The sequence below is a fragment of the Odocoileus virginianus genome, chromosome 23 (assembly GCF_023699985.2).
Source record: "Odocoileus virginianus isolate 20LAN1187 ecotype Illinois chromosome 23, Ovbor_1.2, whole genome shotgun sequence".
Classification (NCBI taxonomy): domain Eukaryota; kingdom Metazoa; phylum Chordata; class Mammalia; order Artiodactyla; family Cervidae; genus Odocoileus; species Odocoileus virginianus.
Genome location: NC_069696.1, coordinates 16,692,766 through 16,712,364, shown reverse-complemented (window position 1 = coordinate 16,712,364; position 19,599 = coordinate 16,692,766). Strand labels below are relative to the sequence as shown.

At 41.3% G+C, this 19,599-nt stretch overlaps 1 protein-coding gene and 1 non-coding gene across 3 annotated transcripts in view; both read left to right on the top strand.

Moving 5' to 3' along the window:
* Nucleotides 1–19,599, top strand: part of STYK1 (serine/threonine/tyrosine kinase 1) — a 50,714-nt gene that overhangs the window by 23,555 nt on the left and 7,560 nt on the right. For both annotated transcript variants that reach the window (XM_070453627.1, XM_070453628.1), the window contains exons 2-8: nt 5,616–5,717; nt 9,089–9,237; nt 9,906–10,040; nt 12,636–12,902; nt 14,218–14,399; nt 14,939–15,022; nt 18,706–18,914. In XM_070453627.1, the coding sequence (XP_070309728.1) occupies nt 9,174–9,237; nt 9,906–10,040; nt 12,636–12,902; nt 14,218–14,399; nt 14,939–15,022; nt 18,706–18,914 (941 nt within the window). In that variant the 5' untranslated portion in view covers nt 5,616–5,717; nt 9,089–9,173. The remainder of the gene's footprint in view (nt 1–5,615; nt 5,718–9,088; nt 9,238–9,905; nt 10,041–12,635; nt 12,903–14,217; nt 14,400–14,938; nt 15,023–18,705; nt 18,915–19,599) is intronic.
* On the top strand, nt 2,161–2,232 carry TRNAG-ACC (transfer RNA glycine (anticodon ACC)). Its single transcript has one exon. It is a non-coding gene; the product is annotated as a tRNA-Gly (tRNA).

The following is a 19,599-nucleotide window of genomic DNA, read 5'->3' as shown; positions in this document are numbered from 1 at the left end:
TGGCAACCCACTCCAGTATTCTTGCCTGGAGAATCCCATGGACAGAGGAGCCGGGTGGGCTACAGTCCATAGGCTCACAAAGAGTCTGATACAACTGAAGTGACTTAGCCTGCACACACATCTTCCGCCCCATAGCCAACAGCTGTTAATAACCCCCTTAACCCAGCGCGGTCACTTGTCTATAGGCCACAGGTCACTTGTCTATATGGAAAGAATGTGATTGGCAGATCCACTTGTGTTGAAATGTGGGTGGTAAACTTGAGAGCGAGGCTGGCATAACAGATTTAACACCTTACTAGATGGGACCAGGTGTCATACAGTCTGTTAAGGAATTTCTCACAACATGTAGGCAGACAGAGTACAGGAGCATGTGTTGAATTTTTAAAGTTCTATTTGCAGATATATTTTGGTAAGAAGAGTTTCTTCTGGACATTCATGGGTGAATTGCTAATTGTATCTGTGATATCCCTGTGCTAACTGAAAAGAAATGTCACCAGTGAGAGTTGTGTTATTGTTGCAAATAAACTGTCTTTGTGGGTAATAAAACATATGCATTGTACTTGGATTGTAACTATGTATGAGTTGGGAGAACTAATATGAATGTTTAGTTCAATGCCAGTTGTGATTATTAACTTTTATTGTCTCTAGACTGCAGTCTTGCAAACATTTGGGGTAGATTTTACTTCCCATTTTATTCTCATTCTCTTCCTATTTGTGTCTCCTTCATAGCTCTATTCCTCCCTTTAGATTCTCAGTTCAAGGAGGAAAAAAAATTTTTTTTGGCCATTTCACACAGCATATTGGATCTTAGTTCCCAGACCAGGGATCGAACTGGTGTCCTCTGCATTAGAAGGTAGATTTAAAAAAAAATAGTTTAAGTAATTTATTTATTTTTGATTGTGTTGTGTCTTTGTGCTATGCAGGCTTTTCTCTAGTTGCAGCAAGTAGGGGCTACTCCTTAGCTGTGGTGTGTGGGCTTCTTTTCCATTGTGGTGGCTTCTCTTGTTGCAGAGCACAGGTTCTAGGTGTGCAGGCTCAGTAGTTGCCGCTCCCTGGCTGTTGAGGACTGGCTCCATGGTTGTGTGCACAGGTTTAGTGGCTCCGAGGCCTGTAGGATCAAATCAGTGTCTCTTGCATTGGCAGGCAGGTTCTTTATCACTGAGCCACGAGGGAAACTCCCTCCCTTCTCCCCCACACCCCATGGTGGAAGGTGGGTTTTTAGCCACTGGACCCCCAGGGAAGTCCCAAACTACACTTTTTAATATGCAAATAGAAAGTCAGAAGCAAATGAAAAGAGAAAAAACAAGGAAGGATAACCACAAATGAGGCAGTAATGTTGTTTTAATTAGAGTCCTGCCTGGGAGATTTGGCACCATAGGTATGTATAAACTGTAGGCAGGCTATGTACATATTTTCCAATCACCAAATACAGTTATCAGAATTAACAGTTTCACAGCCTCCCTGGACCCTTGATTCCAATGCCCTGCATTTAGCAATACATGGCACTGAAGAGAGAACTTGAAATCTTCCAGCTCTTTATTCATTGTCTGAAATACTTTGTATAAAAATGAAGTTAGGGATTTCCTTGGTGGTCTAGTGGCTAAGACTCAGCATTCCCAATGCAAGGGGTCCAGGTTCAATCCCTGGTCAGGGAACTAGAGCCCACATGCCACAACCAAAGATCTTGAGCGCCACAACTAAGACCTGGAGCAGCCAAATAAATAAACAAATATTAAAAATGAAATTAAATGTTTTGTTTAGGAAAGAAATGAGACACAGTCAAAGAAAACTAGACCAACTTAACCCACTCCAGTATTCATGCCTGGAGAATTCCATGGACATGGAGGGTGGCAGGCTATAGTCCATGGGGTCACAAAGAGTCAGACATGACTGAGCGACTAACACTTTCACTTTCAAGGACTATAGGGGAGGTAGACTTCTCCCCCATAAACCACTGACCACTGTTCAGACAGGGGCTGTCAACATTTATTAGAGCCCTGGAGCTGGAGTCATGGATGAGAAGGGAGCCTTTAAAAATAATTTGAGAGGCAATGGCATGAAAGCATAAGGCATATAGGAGTGTTTTATATCCCTAAGGATTTTACAGTCCAATTAAGAGACGAAGCAGTAGCCAACATACTTTTTTCTTTTTATATGACTTCCCTGATGGCTTAGATGGTAAAGCATCTGCCTACCATGCAGGAGACCTAGGTTCGATCCCTGGGTTGGGAAGATCCTCTGGAGAAGGAAATGGCAACCCACTCCAGTACTCTTGCCTGGAAAATCCCATGGACGGAGGAGTGTGGTAGGGTACAGTCCACGGAGTTGCAAAGAGCTCGACACGACTGAGTAACTTCGCTTCACTTAGTGAGATATAGTTGAAGGAGACAGAGTTTGGTCACAAATTTAGAACATTCTTCTAATAGTCAGATGGGTAAGAATTGGACCCACAGGAAGGGTCATCCCAGGAGGTTTGGCATCCAGCTGTAACTCTTCCTAGATTGACACAGAATGGGCAAGCAAAGTCAGGTGATAATTGAATATTGTTTAGTTCCTGAGTTGTGTCCCACTCTTTGTGGCCCCATGGACTGTAGCCCATTAGGCTCCTCTGTCCATTGGATTCTCCAGGTGCAAATACCGGAATGTGTTGCCATTTCTTTCTTCAGGGGAGCTTCCAAATCCTGGGATTGAACCTGCATCTCTTGCACTGGCAAGCAGATTCTTCACCACTGAACCACCAAGGAATTTATGTATTAGTATTCAGAGAGAATTGCAGAGACAAAAATGATGTAGAGAGAAATACTATTGTTACAAGTGAATATAAGAATTTTGTGATCTGAGTGCTTTGGTAGGCTTTGTGTGGTAAAGTTTCCTGTAGGTTTTAATGGATATATGAGTATTATAGGTGTGCATTCCTTAAAAATTATATACATTTATTTGGTATATTATAGATTTCTCTGGCCAAAGTGTAATCATTGGAAAGAGCTTATTGTACAAACATCTGGAAAGCAATTTATTTATTCATTTAAAAAATATTTGTTGTTTATTTGACTTCACCAGGTCTTAGTTGTGGCACATGGACCTTTTAGTTGTGGCAAGAAACTTAGTTGTGGCATATGGGATCTAGTTCTCTGACCAGGGATCAAACCTGCACCCCCTGCATTGGAAGGTGAAGTCTTTAGTCCCTGTTGGTAGGAATTTAGAGCTGTGATTCTTTGGATACCCTCTCTAGTCCCACCAATTCATTGCAACCTAAGAAATTTAAACCAACTCAGGACAGTAAAAAAAAAAAAAGAAACTGGTTTCTGACCTTGAGAGCCACAGGAAGTGGTGCTCTATAGTCTCCATCATTATCCAGATATGAGAAAGATCAGTTGTGGACTGCTATTATCTTATATATGGCATGTCTGGCCAGCCTGTAGGAGGCATGTACTGTCCAACCTGTTCTAGAACTGATTTTCTCAGAGACAGAACTTTCAGTGGTATCTCCCAATCATACACAGATTCTAATTATCCTCTCAAGGCCATGGAACTGTAAATGCTATCAATAGCAAATGAGACTGGTACACTGAAAATTCCAAAATATCAATGAAGGAAATGAAGCAATAACAGAATAAATGGAAAGACATCCAATAGGAAGTAGGAAGACTCAATATTGTTAAGACAACAATCTTCCCAAGTTGATAGATGCAGTCAATGTAGTCTCTGCCACAATTCCAGATTTTTTTTTTTTTAGGGATGGTCAGGTTGATTCTAAATTTCATTTAAAAAGGAACACAAGGGATTGAAAATATGCAAAACAATCTTCAAAAAGAGAACACTGTAGGACTCAGAGTTAATAATTTGAATTTTTTTGAGGGGGGCCACACTGAGCAGCTTATAGGATCTTAGTTCCTCGACTAGGGATGGAATCCAGACCCTTGGCAGTGAAAGTGCTGAGTCCTAACTACTGGACCACCAGGGAATCCCTGCAACTTAATTATTTTAAAACATACTGCAAAGCTTCAGTGACGACCATGTGATGTTGGCATAAGGAGAATCTGGAGTTCAGACCCTGTAACCCCTGTTTTCTGGCCTCCAGCCTCAGGTTGAATTATGGCCTCAGATTTCCTGGTTTTCAACTTGCAGGTGGCAGACTGTAGGACTTCTCAGCCTCCATAGCCTTGTGAGCCAACTCCTATTTTAATTTCCTCTAATGTATATACATATGCATATGTATATATATATATCTTTCCCTATATATCTTATTGGACTTCCCTGATGGCTCAGTGGTAAAATATCTGCCTGCCAATGAAGGAGATATAGGTTCAATCCCTGGGTCAGGATGGTCCTCTGGAGAAGGAGATGGCAACCCACTCCAGTATTCTTGCCTGGGAAATTCCCATGGACAGAGGAGCCTGGGGGGCTATAGTCCATGGGGTCTCAAAGAGTCGGACACGACTTAGCAACTAAACAACAACAGAATATAGGTTTATCTCCTTGCTCCAGTGTCCAATTTCATCTGATTGCTACCTATTATTAGGCTGCGTCTTTAAACTCTGTGCTGTATGTGCTGGACTAAGTCACTCAGTTGTGTCCAACTCCTTGTGACCCCATCAACTATAGCCTGCCAGGCTCCTCTGTCCAAGGGATTCTCCAGGCAAGAATACTAGAATGGGTTGTCATGCCCTCCTGCAGGGAATCTTCCTGACCCAGAGACTGATCCCACATCTCTTGCCCGTCTGTCTCCCGCACTGGCAGATGGATTCTTTACCACTAGTGCCACCTAGGAAGCCCTTAAACTGTCTAAGGGCTGATCAAATAAGACTGATGGTGAGAACCTTGCTCTGGAAATGAAATAGAAAGTCACGTTGCATCCAAAGGTGAATGCTTTGTATAAGTGTGACGTCTAAGTGAAAGGGTATGAGCATGGACTTGGGTCTTTGGACACAGGTGTGCATGGCTATGTGTTGTCATTGGGAGTTTCCACCCTGAGCAACTCTACATGGGGACACACACACAGAACTTTATGTTTTGTGCTCAAGTATGTGTCAGCGGGTGTGTAGTTTGGTTTCTGGGCAGAGTTCACTAGCTGGAGCTGGCTGTCACCTGCCCCTTTCTTCCTCCCGTGTCTGGTAAGAGAGGTGCTCACAGAACTGACTTCCCAGAGTCAAACTTGTTTAACTGGCTGCTCCCTGAATAAAAATAATTACCTCTGATAATGCACCAGAAAGGAAGTAAGTAGGAAGGGAAATAAGAATCAGAATGACGTTTTCAAATTATGTTTGGTTGTCTTGGCTGAGCTAATGTTTTATTTTTAGGAACTTGTTCTCTCCACCCTCTCAAGGCTTGCTGTTTCTTGCAGAGTGTTTTCCCTTTCAAGTGATCTTGTGGAATTGTGGGAACTCTCACCTTGCCTTTTTGCCTCACAAACTAGATCAGAGGGACTTTGCTATCTTACAATTCATTATCTTCATAGATCCCTCGCTATTTGCAAGCCCACAGATAAGACTTTCCTTTTCTCTCTGAGATGTTCCTCCTGCCTGCTCCTCTGTTGACTTAGGCTTCTGTCAACCAGTCACTCACCTGCCTGTCTTCTGAGTTGTAAGGAAACTGTTTAATTTTCATTCCCTCAGACAAACTCATGGAGCTCCAGAAAGAGTGAAAAGAAGATTCAACTGACTGGGAGGTTTCTTTGCATGTGTGTTTCCAGAACTGAGACACTCTGCCTCAATAAGGTATTAGTGGTTTTTTTTTTTTTCCAGTTTTGTTTATTTATTTATTTACTTTACAATATTGTATTGGTTTTGCCATACATTGACATGAATCCGCCATGGGTGTACATGTGTTCCCCATCCTGAACCCCACTCCCACCTCCCTCCCCATCCCATCTCTCTGGGTCATCCCAGTACACCAGTCTCAATCCCTTGCATTCCTATACACTAACAATGAGAAAACAAAGAGAAACTAAGGAAACAATTCCATTCACCATTGCACCAAAAAGAATAGAATACTTAGGAATAAATCTACCTAAAGAAACAAAAGACCTATATATAGAAAACTATAAAACACTGGTGAAAGAAATCAAAGAGGACACAAATAGATGGAGAAATATACCATGTTCATGGATTGGAAGAATCAATTTAGTGAAAATGAGTATATGACCCAAAGTAATCTATAGATTCAATGCAATCCCTTAAACTATCAACAGTATTTTTCAGAGAACTAGAACAAATAATTTCACAATTTCTATGGAAATACAAAAGACCTTGAATAGCCAAAGCAATCTTGAGAAAGAAGAATGGAACTAGAGGAGTCAACCTACTTGACTTCAGCCTCTACTATAAAGCCACAGTCATCAAGACAGTATGGTACTGACACAAAGACAGAAATATAGATCAATGGAATAAAATAGAAAACTCAGAGATAAATCCACACACCTATGGATACCTTATCTTTGATAAAGGAGGCAAGAATATACAATACAATATACAAGAGAAAAGACAATCTCTTTAACAAGTGGTACTGGGGAAACTGGTCATCCACTTGTAAAAGAATGAAACTAGATCACTTTCTAATACCATACACAAAAGTAAACTCAAGTGGATTAAAGATATAAATGTAAGACCAGAAACTATAAAACTCCTAGAGGAAAACATAGGCAAAACACTCTCTGACATAAACCACAGCAGGATCCTCTATGACCCACCTCCCAAAATATTGGAATTAAAAGCAAAAATAAATGAATGGGACCTAATTAAAATTAAAAACTTCTACACAACGAAGGAAACTATAAGCAAGGTGAAAAGACAGACTTCGGAATGGGAGAAAATAATGACAAACAAAGCAATGGGCAAAGGATTAATCTCAAAAATATACAAGCAACTCCTACAACTCAATTCCAGAAAAATAAACGACCCAATCAAAAAGTTGGCCAAAGAACTAAACAGACATTTCTCCAAAGAAGACATACAGATGGCTAACAAACACATGAAAAGATGCTCAACATCACTCATTATCAGAGAAATGCAAATCAAAACCACAGTGAGGTACCATTTCACGCAAGTCAGAATGGCTGCTATCCAAAAGTCTACAAGCAATAAATGCTGGAGAGGGTGTGGAGAAAAGGGAAGCAACCTAGATGTCCATCAGCAGATGAATGGATAAGAAGCTGTGGTACATATACACAATGGAATATTACTCAGCTATTAGAAAGAATACATTTGAATCAGTTCTAATCAGGTGAATGAAACTGGAGCCTTTTATAAAGAGTGAAGTAAGCCAGAAAGAAAAACACCAATAGAGTATACTAACGCATATATATGGAATTTAGAAAGATGTTAATGATAACCCTGTATGTGAGACAGCAAAAGAGACACAGATGTATAGAACAGTTTTTTGGACTTGTGGGAGAGGGTGAGGATGGGATGATATGGGAGAATGGCATTGAAACATGTAAATTATCATATGTGAAATGAATCGCCAGTCCAGGTTTGATGCATGATACAGGGTATTAGTGGTTATTAGTATCAATAATAGGGCTTCCTAGGTGGAGCTAGAGGTAAAAAACCCACCTGCCAATGCAGGAGATGTAAGAGACATGAGTTTGATCCCTGGGTCAGGAAGATCCCTTGGAGGAGGGTGGGGCAATGCACTCCAGTATTTTTGCCTGGAGAATGCTACAGACAGAGGAGAGCCAGGAGGACTTCAATCCATAGGGTCACACAGAGTCAGACACGATTTAAGTGAATTAGCACACATGCAAGCAGTATCAATAATAAAGCAAAACATGTGATGTAACAGGAGGGAGCATAAAATGACTAAAGTCATACTGTACAATATAGTACTTATCATATAAGCTACAATTCTGATTTTCTAAATTTTACCTTGTAATTAAATCTTTACAGAACTAGGCATCTGTTTAGAGTTAACCTAGGCAGTGGGAAATCAGCATATTTGTTTCAGATCAATCAGAATTAAAGAAGGTGGCTTTGCTGGCCACAGAATCAGGTTAACCAAGGGCAAAATTAAGTTTTTACATATATGCAAAAGTGGTAACCACCAGTTCTCTTCAGAAAGAAAAGACTGCATTTTTGGAACTATGTGCTGATAATATGGAATTATATCTGGAGGAGGGCATGGCAACCCACTCCAGTATTCTTGCCTGGAGAATCTCCATGAACAGAGGAGCCTGGCAGGCTACAATCCATGGGGTTGCAAAGAGTTGGATATGACTGAGTGACTAAACATAACATATGCTGATTGTGTAGAGTACAAATATATAAAGAATCTCTGGCCACGTTAACAAGAAACTTGTAACTATAGTCTTCTTGAAGGAGAATTGGGAACTGGATAGACCAAGAAGGATGGGGCGGAGAAAAGATTTTCATAGTATACCATTTTGTAGTGTTATTTTTGAATCATATGAATGTATTTCCTTTTTGTTTAAAAAAAGAGAAGACAGCTTAGCACTGACACTTTCTTTAACCTGTACACTGGTAAGAATGAGGGTCTGTGTCTATCTTTATATGAAGAACAGAGGAGCTTCGGGAGCTGCAAAACTAAATAGTTTTATTGATAGCTGCTATCTGCTCATTAGTAGTGAGAATGCAGTGTCGGGGTATGTTAGAGAAGGAAAGCAAATGTATAACTCATCTCTCTTGAAATCCACCAACTATTTGTTCATGGTCTGAATTAGGTTTGTATAAAACTGAAATTAAGTGTTTTGTTTAAAAAATTAGGAGATACAAAGAAAAAGAAAATTAGACCTGCTTAAGGACTGCTAGGGAGATAAATCTTTCCCACATCTGTTCCCATGGACCACAATTTTACATCATTTGTGAACCTGACAATCAGAGCAGGAGTCTAGGGCAGGAGGGGAGCCTTTAAAATAATTTGAGAAACAACAGCATGAAAGGATCAGACCAGATCAGGGCTAGGTAGCTGTATAAAAGGAAAATGGCAGGAAGAAACAATTTCTTCCTGTTTGAACATCAGATAGATAGATAGATGAATTGGTGGCTCAGAGTTCCAGGTAGCCAGATACTTAATAACCAGTGATCTGGAGAGGTGTTTTAAAGTTCTGTGTGCTCCATTTTATTTTTTTCAGAACAACTCAGGCCTTGGGAATCATTCTCAGCGGTGCTCTGTGCATCCTCAAGGGGTCAAGCACTGGAGTGGACCACTGCGTTGTGATGGGAAGTGAGAGGGGCGTGATGCGGATGCTGTTGGAATGCAGTCTCAGTGACAAGTTGTGTAGTAAGTACAGATGATACAGAAATCCATCCTCTGATTTTTGATGGAGATTAAGATCTAAAAAGGGCTTCAGAATAGGGCTTCCTAGGTGACAGCTGAGGTAAACAATCCACCTGCCAAGGCAGGAGACATAAGAGACATGGGTTTGATCCCTCGGTTGGGAAGATTCCCTCGAGAAGGGCATGACAACCCACTCCAGTATTCTTGCCTGGAGAATCCCATGGACAGAGGAGCCTGGTGGGCTACAGTCCATAGGGTCGCACAGAGTCAGACACAACTAAAGTGACTTAGCATGCATGCACAAGATCTGAAGAGATTCTGGAAGAAAGATCATTTGATTTCTAATAAAATGAAGAGAGTGTGAGAAAGGAATTGGTGCTAAGGACCATTGTCTCTGAAGGAGGTGGGCAGGGTGGGGGAGAGTGGCAATCAGAGATAAAGATGTGCTGCCTTTTCGTCTCAGCAGGAAAAATGAGAGAGGAGGCACAGGATATACTTGCTGAGCTGAGAAACGGGCATAGGGATTCAGATCAGGGATCTGATCTCAGTTGTGGTAGAGGGATCAGAAGGAAGAGATAATCATGTCACATACAGTGAGCTGAAGACTCATGGGGAGGGGGATCCCGGTTAGGCTGCTTCTTCAATCTTTTCTTGCTTGATCTCCTACCTAGTTATCCAGGAACAGCAGTATGAAATCATCATCATCCCTACCTTCCTGGTTGGTACCTTCCTTATCCTCCTTGGTGTCATCCTGTGGCTTTTTATCAGAGAACAGAGAGCCCAACAGCAGTCTCCAGGACCTCGAGGTAAGATTCAAACAGGCTGGGCAGTGACTTGGGAAAGATGGAGATGGTAGGAAAGAAGACCCAAGCTTCAGTGAGCTCAAATCTCAAGGACTCTGATGAGATAGAGGGTATGAGTCCCCTCCTGTGGAGTTGAGAGGAGCAGGCAAGCCTTTCTTAGGGATGCCATGAGTTGAAATTCAATATATGAATTTCATATACTCATACAAGAAATTTCATAATTTCTTGTTAGCTGAAAGAAGAGAAGGTGAGAGAGGCCTCATGTAACCTCTTTCTGTCTTCTTTGTCCTATTGTACCATCAAATCTTTAGCCATGTGAGTGTCTAAGGACTGGGGAGGAAGCCTGGGGATAAAGCCAAAAGCTTTGTAATGAGCTTTGAAGGATGACATTTTACTCTATAATACATTCCACCCCTACTTTGTGCTTATGGAATTTCGGATGTAAAGGAGTAGCCTTAGTCTTTTCTTTTCAAGTGATTTTTAAAAATGTATTTATTTATGGTTGTGCTGTTCTTCATTGCTGCTCCTGGGCTTTCTCTAGTTTTGGCCAGCAAGGATTACTCTTCATCGTGATGCACGGACTTACTCTGTGATTTCTCTTGTTGTGGAACATGGGCTGTAGGGCACTCAGGCTCAGAAATTGTGGCACATGGGCTTAGTTGCCCTGTGACATATGGAATCTTCCTGGATCAGGGATTGAACCCATATCCCCTCCATTGGTAGGCAAATTCTTAAACACTGGACCACCAGGGAAGTCCCATAATAGTCTCTGAAGCACTTGGTAGGAGATGATAACATGCTATTCTGGAGTATCACTGAGCATATGATGAAAGAGAGTCAGCTTGAATGGAAAACTTAGAGAAAAAAGAAGGGAAAAATTTCCTGACAGGGATATGAATCTCTAGAGTGGTGGATCCCTTCTCCTCCTCTAAATTGTATCCTAATTTTCTTATTTGTTGTTGTTGTTGAGTCACTAAGTCATGTCCAACTTTTTGTGACTCCATGGACTGCAGCATGCCAGGCTTCCTGGTCTTCTACTATCTCCCCAAGTCTGCTCAAGTTTATGTCCATTAATTTGGTGATGCTATCTAACCATTTCATCCTCTGTCAACCCCTTCTCCTTTTGCATTCAATCTTTCCCAGCATCAGGGTCTTTTCCAATGAGTCGGCTGTTCACATCAGGTGGCCAAAGAATTGGAGCTTCAGCTTCAGCAACAGTCCTTCCAATGAATATTCAGGATTGATTTCTTTAGGATTAATTGGTTTGATCTCCTTGCAGTCCAATGGACTCTCAAGAGTCTTCTCCAACACCACAGTTAAAATATATAGCATATGTAAAACAAAAGTCCTGAAATTCCCTCACAATTTCCTTTTCATGGTCTTCCCTGTCATAATAAATAGCAAGCCCAGCTTGCTATGTGTTCAATCTAAAAAAAAAAAATTTTTAAAAAATCAATAAAATGAAGTCTAAATGAAATTTGAAGATGTCCTTGCCTCCTCTTTCTCTCACATTCTGTATCCAATCTATTAGCAAATCCTGTTTAATTGTACCTTCAAAATAGACTCAAGTCACCCTCACCTCTCAGAGAAAATTGTAATACACCGTTACCTAGTCTCCCTGCTTCTGCCTGTATCCTTTTATGGTCTGTTCTCCTCAGAGCAGTGGAATGATTCTTTTAAGGCCTAAGCGAGCCCTGTTAATTCTCTGCATGAAACCTCCAGTAGCTTCTTATCTTAGAATGAAAAATAGATTAAATCTTTCAGTGGCCTTACATGATCAGAGTCCTCTCTGGCCTCATCTCCTATAACCCTCTTATTGTCTCACTTGGTTCCAGGCTCACTGATTTCAATGTTGTTGTTTAGTCGCTAACTCATGTCCAACTCTTTGTGACTCCATGGACTATAGCCCGTCAGGCTCCTCTGTCTATGGGATTTTCCAGGCAAGAATACTGGAGTGGGTTGCCATTTCCTTCTCCAGGGGATCTTCCCCACCCAGGAATCTAACCCAGGTCTCCTGCATTGCAGGCAGATTCTTTACTGACTGAGCTATGAGGGAAGCCCATAACCACTGAACTGCTAGGGAAATCTAAGACTTTCTTGATTGAGACTCTGGGAAATGTGGAATAATTTGATTTTGGGGATAACTTGAGGGAAGAAGAATAACTTTTGCTTAGAGTTGAATACTTATCCATATCTCTATTTCACCCCTGAAAGTCATTTTATTGACTCAAATGATAGTTCCCCTGGCAGTTACCACCACCTTTAGGTGTCCATGGTTTGAAGATCTATTCACTAGCTTTTTGAATTGTCTCTAGACTCTACTCATACTGAACTGGAATTCTGAGAAAGACTGAACAGAAATGTCTTTACCAATTTTCAGAGGTCCATCTTGAGTTGCCTTAGAAGTAATGGGATTATGACACATATTCTACAAGGTTTGTCTTGATGCTGGTTCATAGAGAAGCACCTGAAGGTACCTCACCTTGACCCAAGAGAGAAAATTCCTAAAGGGACTTCTTGGTGGTTTATTTGTGGTTCTGATTTCCTGGAGTCCCTGGGACCAGGAAAAAGCTGGTTGGTGTCACCTCTTTGCTTTAGGTGTTGCCCATGTACCTCTATCTGGGAACCTAAGCCAGGAAGCAGCAGGACCTGGGAAAACTGTGTTTGTACCACTTGAGGAGACCTCGGTGGAAAGCCTTCTGCGAACTTCTGCACACACCCTGGCTAAGCTGCAGGTGCCCCGGGAGCAACTCTCTGAAGTTCTGGAGCAAATCCACAGTGGTAGCTATGGGGCCATCTATCGCACCACGATGCACACTGGGAACCCTGCAAAGCCCAAGAGTGTGGTCCTCAAGGCTTTAAAAGGTAAAAGGAGGGGTATTGGACTTCTTTTCCTCTTTTAACATTTTTACTGTGAACCCTCAACAGGGAATGCTAACAGGATTTTCAGACATTGGGATGTTAATCAGCAGATAGTTGTGACCACAGTTGGCCCACAATAAGAAGGGAATAGAAAGTAAAAATTCAAAAACAGAAAAGTTTTTCTTTGGGTCCTTCCCTAGCTCAACCTTGCCTATCAAGGATGTTAAAACTAACTTTTTGCCTATTGGATATTTCTTGGATGAGGATTTTGGGGTTGTTTCTTCATTTTTCTTGACTATTTGATTTCTTTTCCAGATACTTCATTTTCTTTTGGACTGATACTCATGATGTGGACCAGTAATGATGGATACATAAAACAGAACAAAGATAGGATTAGCAAGAATCATAATCAAAAGGTCTAGAAGTGATAATATTTTAATGTGTGATACTATTTTTATCATTGCTATTTTTATTGAATGTAATTAAAAGCAGAAGGGACAATAAACAGTTTCTCCAGCAAACAAAAGAAAACAAGCAAATAAAACAGAAGCAAAGTGCTTTAAGAAAGCAATGGAACACAGATCTTTTCTTGGTTTAGAACATTGAGGTTTGGGAGGTTGTCACCTCAGCTTAATCTGTGTAGTAGTCACACATATTTGTAACCTGCACACCATCCTGGCTTCCTTATTCTTCAAATCTATAGAGCTCTGTCGGAAAGTCATTCTTTAGGTGTCAAATGAGAATCATCAAATTTGAACCTATATACATATTGACCATTAGTTTTCTATTCCTTCAACAAAATATTAATATCTATGTTATAGCCAGGGGTTTCCACATAGCTTAGCAATAAAGAATCTGTCTGCAATGCAGGAGAAACAGGTTCAACCCCTAGGTCAGAAAAACCCCCTGGAGAAGGAAATGGCAACCCACTCCAGTATTCTTGCCTGCAGAATCCCATAGACAGAGGAGCCTGGTGGGCTACAGTCCATGAGGTCCCAAAAGAGTCAGATATAACTTAGTGACTAGACAACAAGAAAACAGTATGTGTGATAATATTTTAATGTAAACAAAACAGTTTTCTATTAGGCAGAGGAAAGTCTAATTAGTTCTGAAGAACTGTGGTTCTATGTTACCTTTGATAAAAGAACAGTGACATCGAAGATCATCTAATTGATTCCCTTTCTGTTTACTTTTGGTCTATGCTCATTCCCCTTTGGGATCTTGAAATCTACCATCTGAGGTTGCTTCCTGCCTCATACTCCCCACTTTATTGGTGACACTGACTACTCGTTCTGTCTGGTTCTTCTGTCCCCCACAGAACCAACTGGGCTCCAAGAGGTGCAGGATTTCTTAGGGAGAATCCAATTCTATCAGTACTTGGGGAAGCACAAGAACCTGGTACAGCTGGAAGGCTGCTGCACAGACAGGCTGCCGCTCTACATGGTATTGGAGGATGTGGCCCAGGGAGACCTGCTCAGCTTTCTCTGGACCTGTCGCCGGGTGAGCAGTGGGGCACAGGTGTTAGGAAGAAAGGCTTGACCTGGTTAATAAGCTGTGCACGTACCAGTTAGCCTGACTAGGAAGAAAGGCTTGACCTGGTTGATTAGCTGTGCACATACTAATTAGCCTGACAAATTCTGTTCTTCCTTCATTCTGCTATTCAAATACATTCTTTATTATTTTCCTGGTCCAGTAAATCATGGCACTTCTCTGCATACCTGGGAATCTCTCATACCATCTCTCCTTGAATCTTTTAGCTTTTGTACATTTTTTAGTTTTTAAATTTTTATTTATTTATTTTTGGCTGTGCCACGTGGTTAGTGGGATCTAACTTCCCCGACAAGGGATCAAACCTAGGCCCTTTGCAGTAAAAGTGTGGGTTCCTAACCACTGGACTGCCAAGGGAATTCCCAAGTCCTTATATTTTTGTGTCTTTGCCCTCGCTTCAGTAACTGCATTTAAGAATATTTCTTTCCCTATTTTTTCCTTTACATCTGTTCATGTCATTTTGATATAATGCTTTTTCTTTATCTCTTTAGGATGTGATGACCATGGATGGTCTTCCCTATGACCTCACAGAGAAACAAATATATCACATTGGGAAGCAGGTCCTTTTGGCTTTGGTAAGGCTTGGAGAAGTGACAACAGATGGCAGTGATCTTTTTCGTTAGCCTGGTACTTAATGTCATATTTCTCATATTATGTTCTCAAATGGGGTATATATTATAAATGAAATCGGATGGAAGTTAGGGGGCAGAAACTCAAGCACCGATAAATAGTTTTCAATTCTCTCTTTATGAAATTATTTAGATAATATAATTCAGGATTGGTAATTCTAGGTAGAAAGTGGTCAATTTAGGGTTTCTAGAAGAAACAGGAAGGGTTTTATTTCCTTTATTGTTCATTAAAAAATAATTCTTTTTTGACCACACCATGAGGCATGTGGGATCTTAGTTCCCTGACCAGGGATCAAACCCGTGCCCTGTGAAGCACAGAATCTTAACTACTGGACCACCAGGGAAATCCCAAGAAGGGTTTTAAAAGTTTTCTCAGTCTTAAAGGTAAAAGCATCAGGGCCAAGAGCTATATGTCCACATGTTGTTCACTCAGTCGTGTCTGATTGTTTGCAGCTGTATGCACTGTAGCCAGCTAGGCTCCTCTGTCTTCCACTATCTCCCAGAGTTTGCTCAAATTCATGTCTTTTGAGTCGGTGATGCTATCTAGTCACCTCATTCTTTGCTGCCCCCTTCTCATACTTCCCTGTTACCAGATGTAAAAGAGGAAAAGATAAGATAAGCTAGTAGAAGATTTGGGAAGAGAAAACAAATGGGTGAAAGGCTACAGAGACAGGAGGATGTTTATACCTAAAGAACAAGAAATACTAGCTCAGAATGTGTTAGGTAGGAGACTTGCTGTAATGCTGAATGTGACAGGAATTGTATATACTTGAAAAAGAACAAAGAACAAGTGGAAGAGGAGGAATAAGAAAGGGGTGAAAATGAGATCATTTCTTTATTTTAAACTAACCTAAATAGGGACTTCCCCAGTGGTCCAGTGGTTGACTCTGCACTTCTAATACAAGGGACACGAGTTTGATCCCTGGCCAGGGAACTAGGATCCCATGTGTCTTATCAGTGTCATCCAGTTGCGGTGGTTCTCAAACACTTTCTTGGCTGTGCTGGAATAATTTTGATACTTCTTAAAAATATGGATTACCAGGCTCCTCTCCCTAGATTTTGGTTAAGCAAATCCAGAGTTAAAACCTTGTGAGTTTATAAAGCTTTCAGGTAGTTGTGATTTGCGTGCATGCTCAGTAGCTCAGTTGTGCCCGACTTCGTGACCCCATGGACTGTAGCCCGTCAGGATCCCCTCTTCATGGGATTTTTCAGGCAAGAATACTGGAATGGGTTTTCACTTCTGGACTAAAAAGTTTTCGTAGAATTTGTAATACTTCCTATGAATTAGAATACCTGGCTTTGGTCACTTAATGTGGCCTTGTGTAATCATTTAGATTTATCGGAAAGCTACTTCCCTAACTTACCTCATGTAGTTACTTTAGCAACAAAACGAACTGATGTAAGATTGTATATAAATTTACTATTGTGACAGTTTTGCCACGTATTGTTATTGTTGTGCAGTCACTAAGTTGTATCTGACTCTTTGTGACCCCATGGCCTGCAACATGCCAGGCTTCCCCCTCCTTCACTATCTCCCAGAGTTTGCTCAGATTCATGTCCATTGAGTTGGTGATGCTATCTAACCATCTCATCCTCTGCTGCCCTCTTCTCCTTTTGCCCCCAATCTTCCCCAGCATCAGGGTCTTTTCAAATGAGTCAGCTCTTCACATCAGGTGGCCAAAATATTGCAGTTTCAGCTTCAACATCAGTCCTTCCAATGAACACCCAGGACTGATGTCCTTTAGGATGGACTGGTTGGATCTCCTTGCAGTCCAAGGGACTCTCAAGAGTCTTCTCCAACACCATAGCTTAAAAGCATCAATTCTTCGGTGCTCAGCTTTCTTTATAGTCCAACTCTCACATCCATACCTGACAACTGGAAAAACCATAGCCATGACTAGACAGACCTTTGTTGGCAAAGTAATGTCTCTGCTTTTTAATATGCTGTCTGCGTTGGTCATAGCTTTCCTTCCAAGGAGTAAGTGTCTTTTAATTTCATGGCTGCAATCACCATCTGCAGTTATTTTGGAGCCCAGAAAAATAAAGTCAGCCATTGTTCTACTGTTTCCCCATCTATTTGCCATGAAATGATGGGACCAGATGCCATGATCTTAGTTTTCTGAATGTTGAGCTTTAAGCCAACTTTTTCACTCTCCTCTTTCACTTTCATCAAGAGGCTTTTTAGTTCTTCTTCACTTTCTGCCATAAGGGTGGTGTCATCTGCATATCTGAGGTAATTGATATTTCTCCCGACAATCTTGATTCCAGCTTGTGCTTCCTCCAGCCCAGCATTTCAGAAAAATGTGAAATCAGGCCAGGGCCAGAGTCAGAATATGAGATTTTATTTTCCAAACCCAATATGAATATTATTTGGCTTATCTGCTCACTTTGCTACTCTTGGTTTGTTTGTTTAAAGCAAAGCTAGTATATTTACTAATAAATTTGTCTTCAAAAATAAAAAGGGTAGATCAATGTATCAGAAATGTATGGATCAATGTCAGACCCAGAGAATACAACACAAAAAGTGCACCCTTTTGTATGCTCTGGACTCCAGTTGAAAACAGTGTACCTGTATAGGGCTTCCCTGGTAGCTCAGCTGGTAAGCAATCTGCCTGCAATGCAGGAGACTCTGGTTCAATTCCTGAGTCAGGAAGATCCCCTGGAGGAGGGCCTGGCAACCCACTCCAGTATCCTTGCCTGGAGACTCCCATGGACAGAGGAGCCTGGAGGGCTACAGTCCATGGGATCAAAAAGAGTTGGACCCAACTGAGCGACTAAGCACACAGGGCTTCCCAAATGGTACAGTCATAAAGAATCTGCCTGCCAATGCAGAAGATTCCAAGAGGAGACTTGGGTTTGATCCCTGTATCAGGAAGGTCTCCTGGAGGATGAAATGGCAAACCACTCCAGGATTCTTGCCTGGGAAATCCCATGGACAGATGAGCCTGGTGGGCTACAATCCATGGGTTGCAGAGTCACAACTGAGCACATAGGTCCATCAGCTGTAACAAATGTATCACAGTGGTACAAGTTGTTAATAATAGAGGAAACTGAGGGGCAGGAGGCATGAGTGCTCTGGGTTTTCCACTCAACTTTGTTTTCACCCTAAAACAGCTCATAAAAAAAAATAAAGTTTTAATTTTTTTTAAAAGAATGAATTTCTGGTATCAGTTTGTTGATCTTAAACACAATGCAAACATGTCTGATTCATTATAAGTATTGTGCTCCTTAGAATTAGAATAGTTGGTTCTGGTCACTGCCACTTAGTACCTGTATGGATGTGACATTCTTTTTTTTTTTTTTAATTATACTTTTTATTTTGTATTGCAGCATAATTGATGAACAATGTTGTGATAGGTTCAGGTGGGCAACAAAGGGACTCAGCCATATAAATACATATTGCTATATTTAAAATGGATAACCAACAAGGACCTACTGTAGAGCCCAGGGAACTCTGCTCATTGTTATGTGGCAGCCTGGATGGGAGGGAGTTTGGGGGAGAATGGATATGTCATTATTGATGCAGCTTGTTCAGGGTAGAAAATGTCTTTTTGAGGATCTGCTTCACTCTACCTTGGATCCAAGCCATGACCTCAGAGAGCTGATCCATTTTGACCTCACGTTGACAGGAATTTCTCCAGGAGAAGCATCTGTTCCATGGCGATGTGGCAGCCAGGAATATTCTAATCCAGTGTGACCTCACTGCTAAACTCTGCGGGTTGGGCCTGGCTTATGAAGTTCTCTCCCGAGGGGCCATCTCCTCCACTCATGTCGTACCTCTCAAGTGGCTTGCCCCGGAACGGCTTCTGCTGAAACCAGCTGGCATCAAAGGAGACATGTACGGTTTGTTCCTGCCCCGTGGAGTTCCTCCTTTCTTGACTTCAGTGTCCTTCTGCCTGTGAACATGACTGGGTCTATTGTCAATTAAGTCTACACATGAAGTCTCTGCTTTGAAGTCAGACAGACTCTCAAGCAAAAATGTGTGTTATGTGATAGAGCTCATATTTGGCAGCTGTCTGCAATCCTTTTTAGTGCCTCCTGAAGTATTCAGTCTGTGTTAGATTAGAAGCCTTAATTAGGAGAGAAAAAATGAAAAATGAATAAATTATTCACACCAGTATCTGAGGATTTGATTTGGTAGAGTTTTAAGGCAGGTCCACTGAATCAAAAGTTTAAACTAGGAGCTATTAAAATAAAAAGAAATATACGTATGTGCTGTGCTAAGTCACTTCAGTCGTATCTGACTGTGACCCCATGGACTGTAGCCTGACAGGCTCCTCTGTCCATGAAATTTTCCAGGCAAGAATACTGGAGTTGGGTAGCTTATTCCTCCTCCAAGGGATCCTCCTGACCCGGGGATCAAATGCTATCTCTTACATCTCCTGCGTTGTCAGGCAGGTTCTTTATCACTGCACTACCAGAGAAGCCCATGTATACATGTATTTATATACTCAATTTATTTTAACTTAAAACATATAAATGGATATTTATTTATCAGTCTTTCAGAGGAAGGCCAAGAGGAT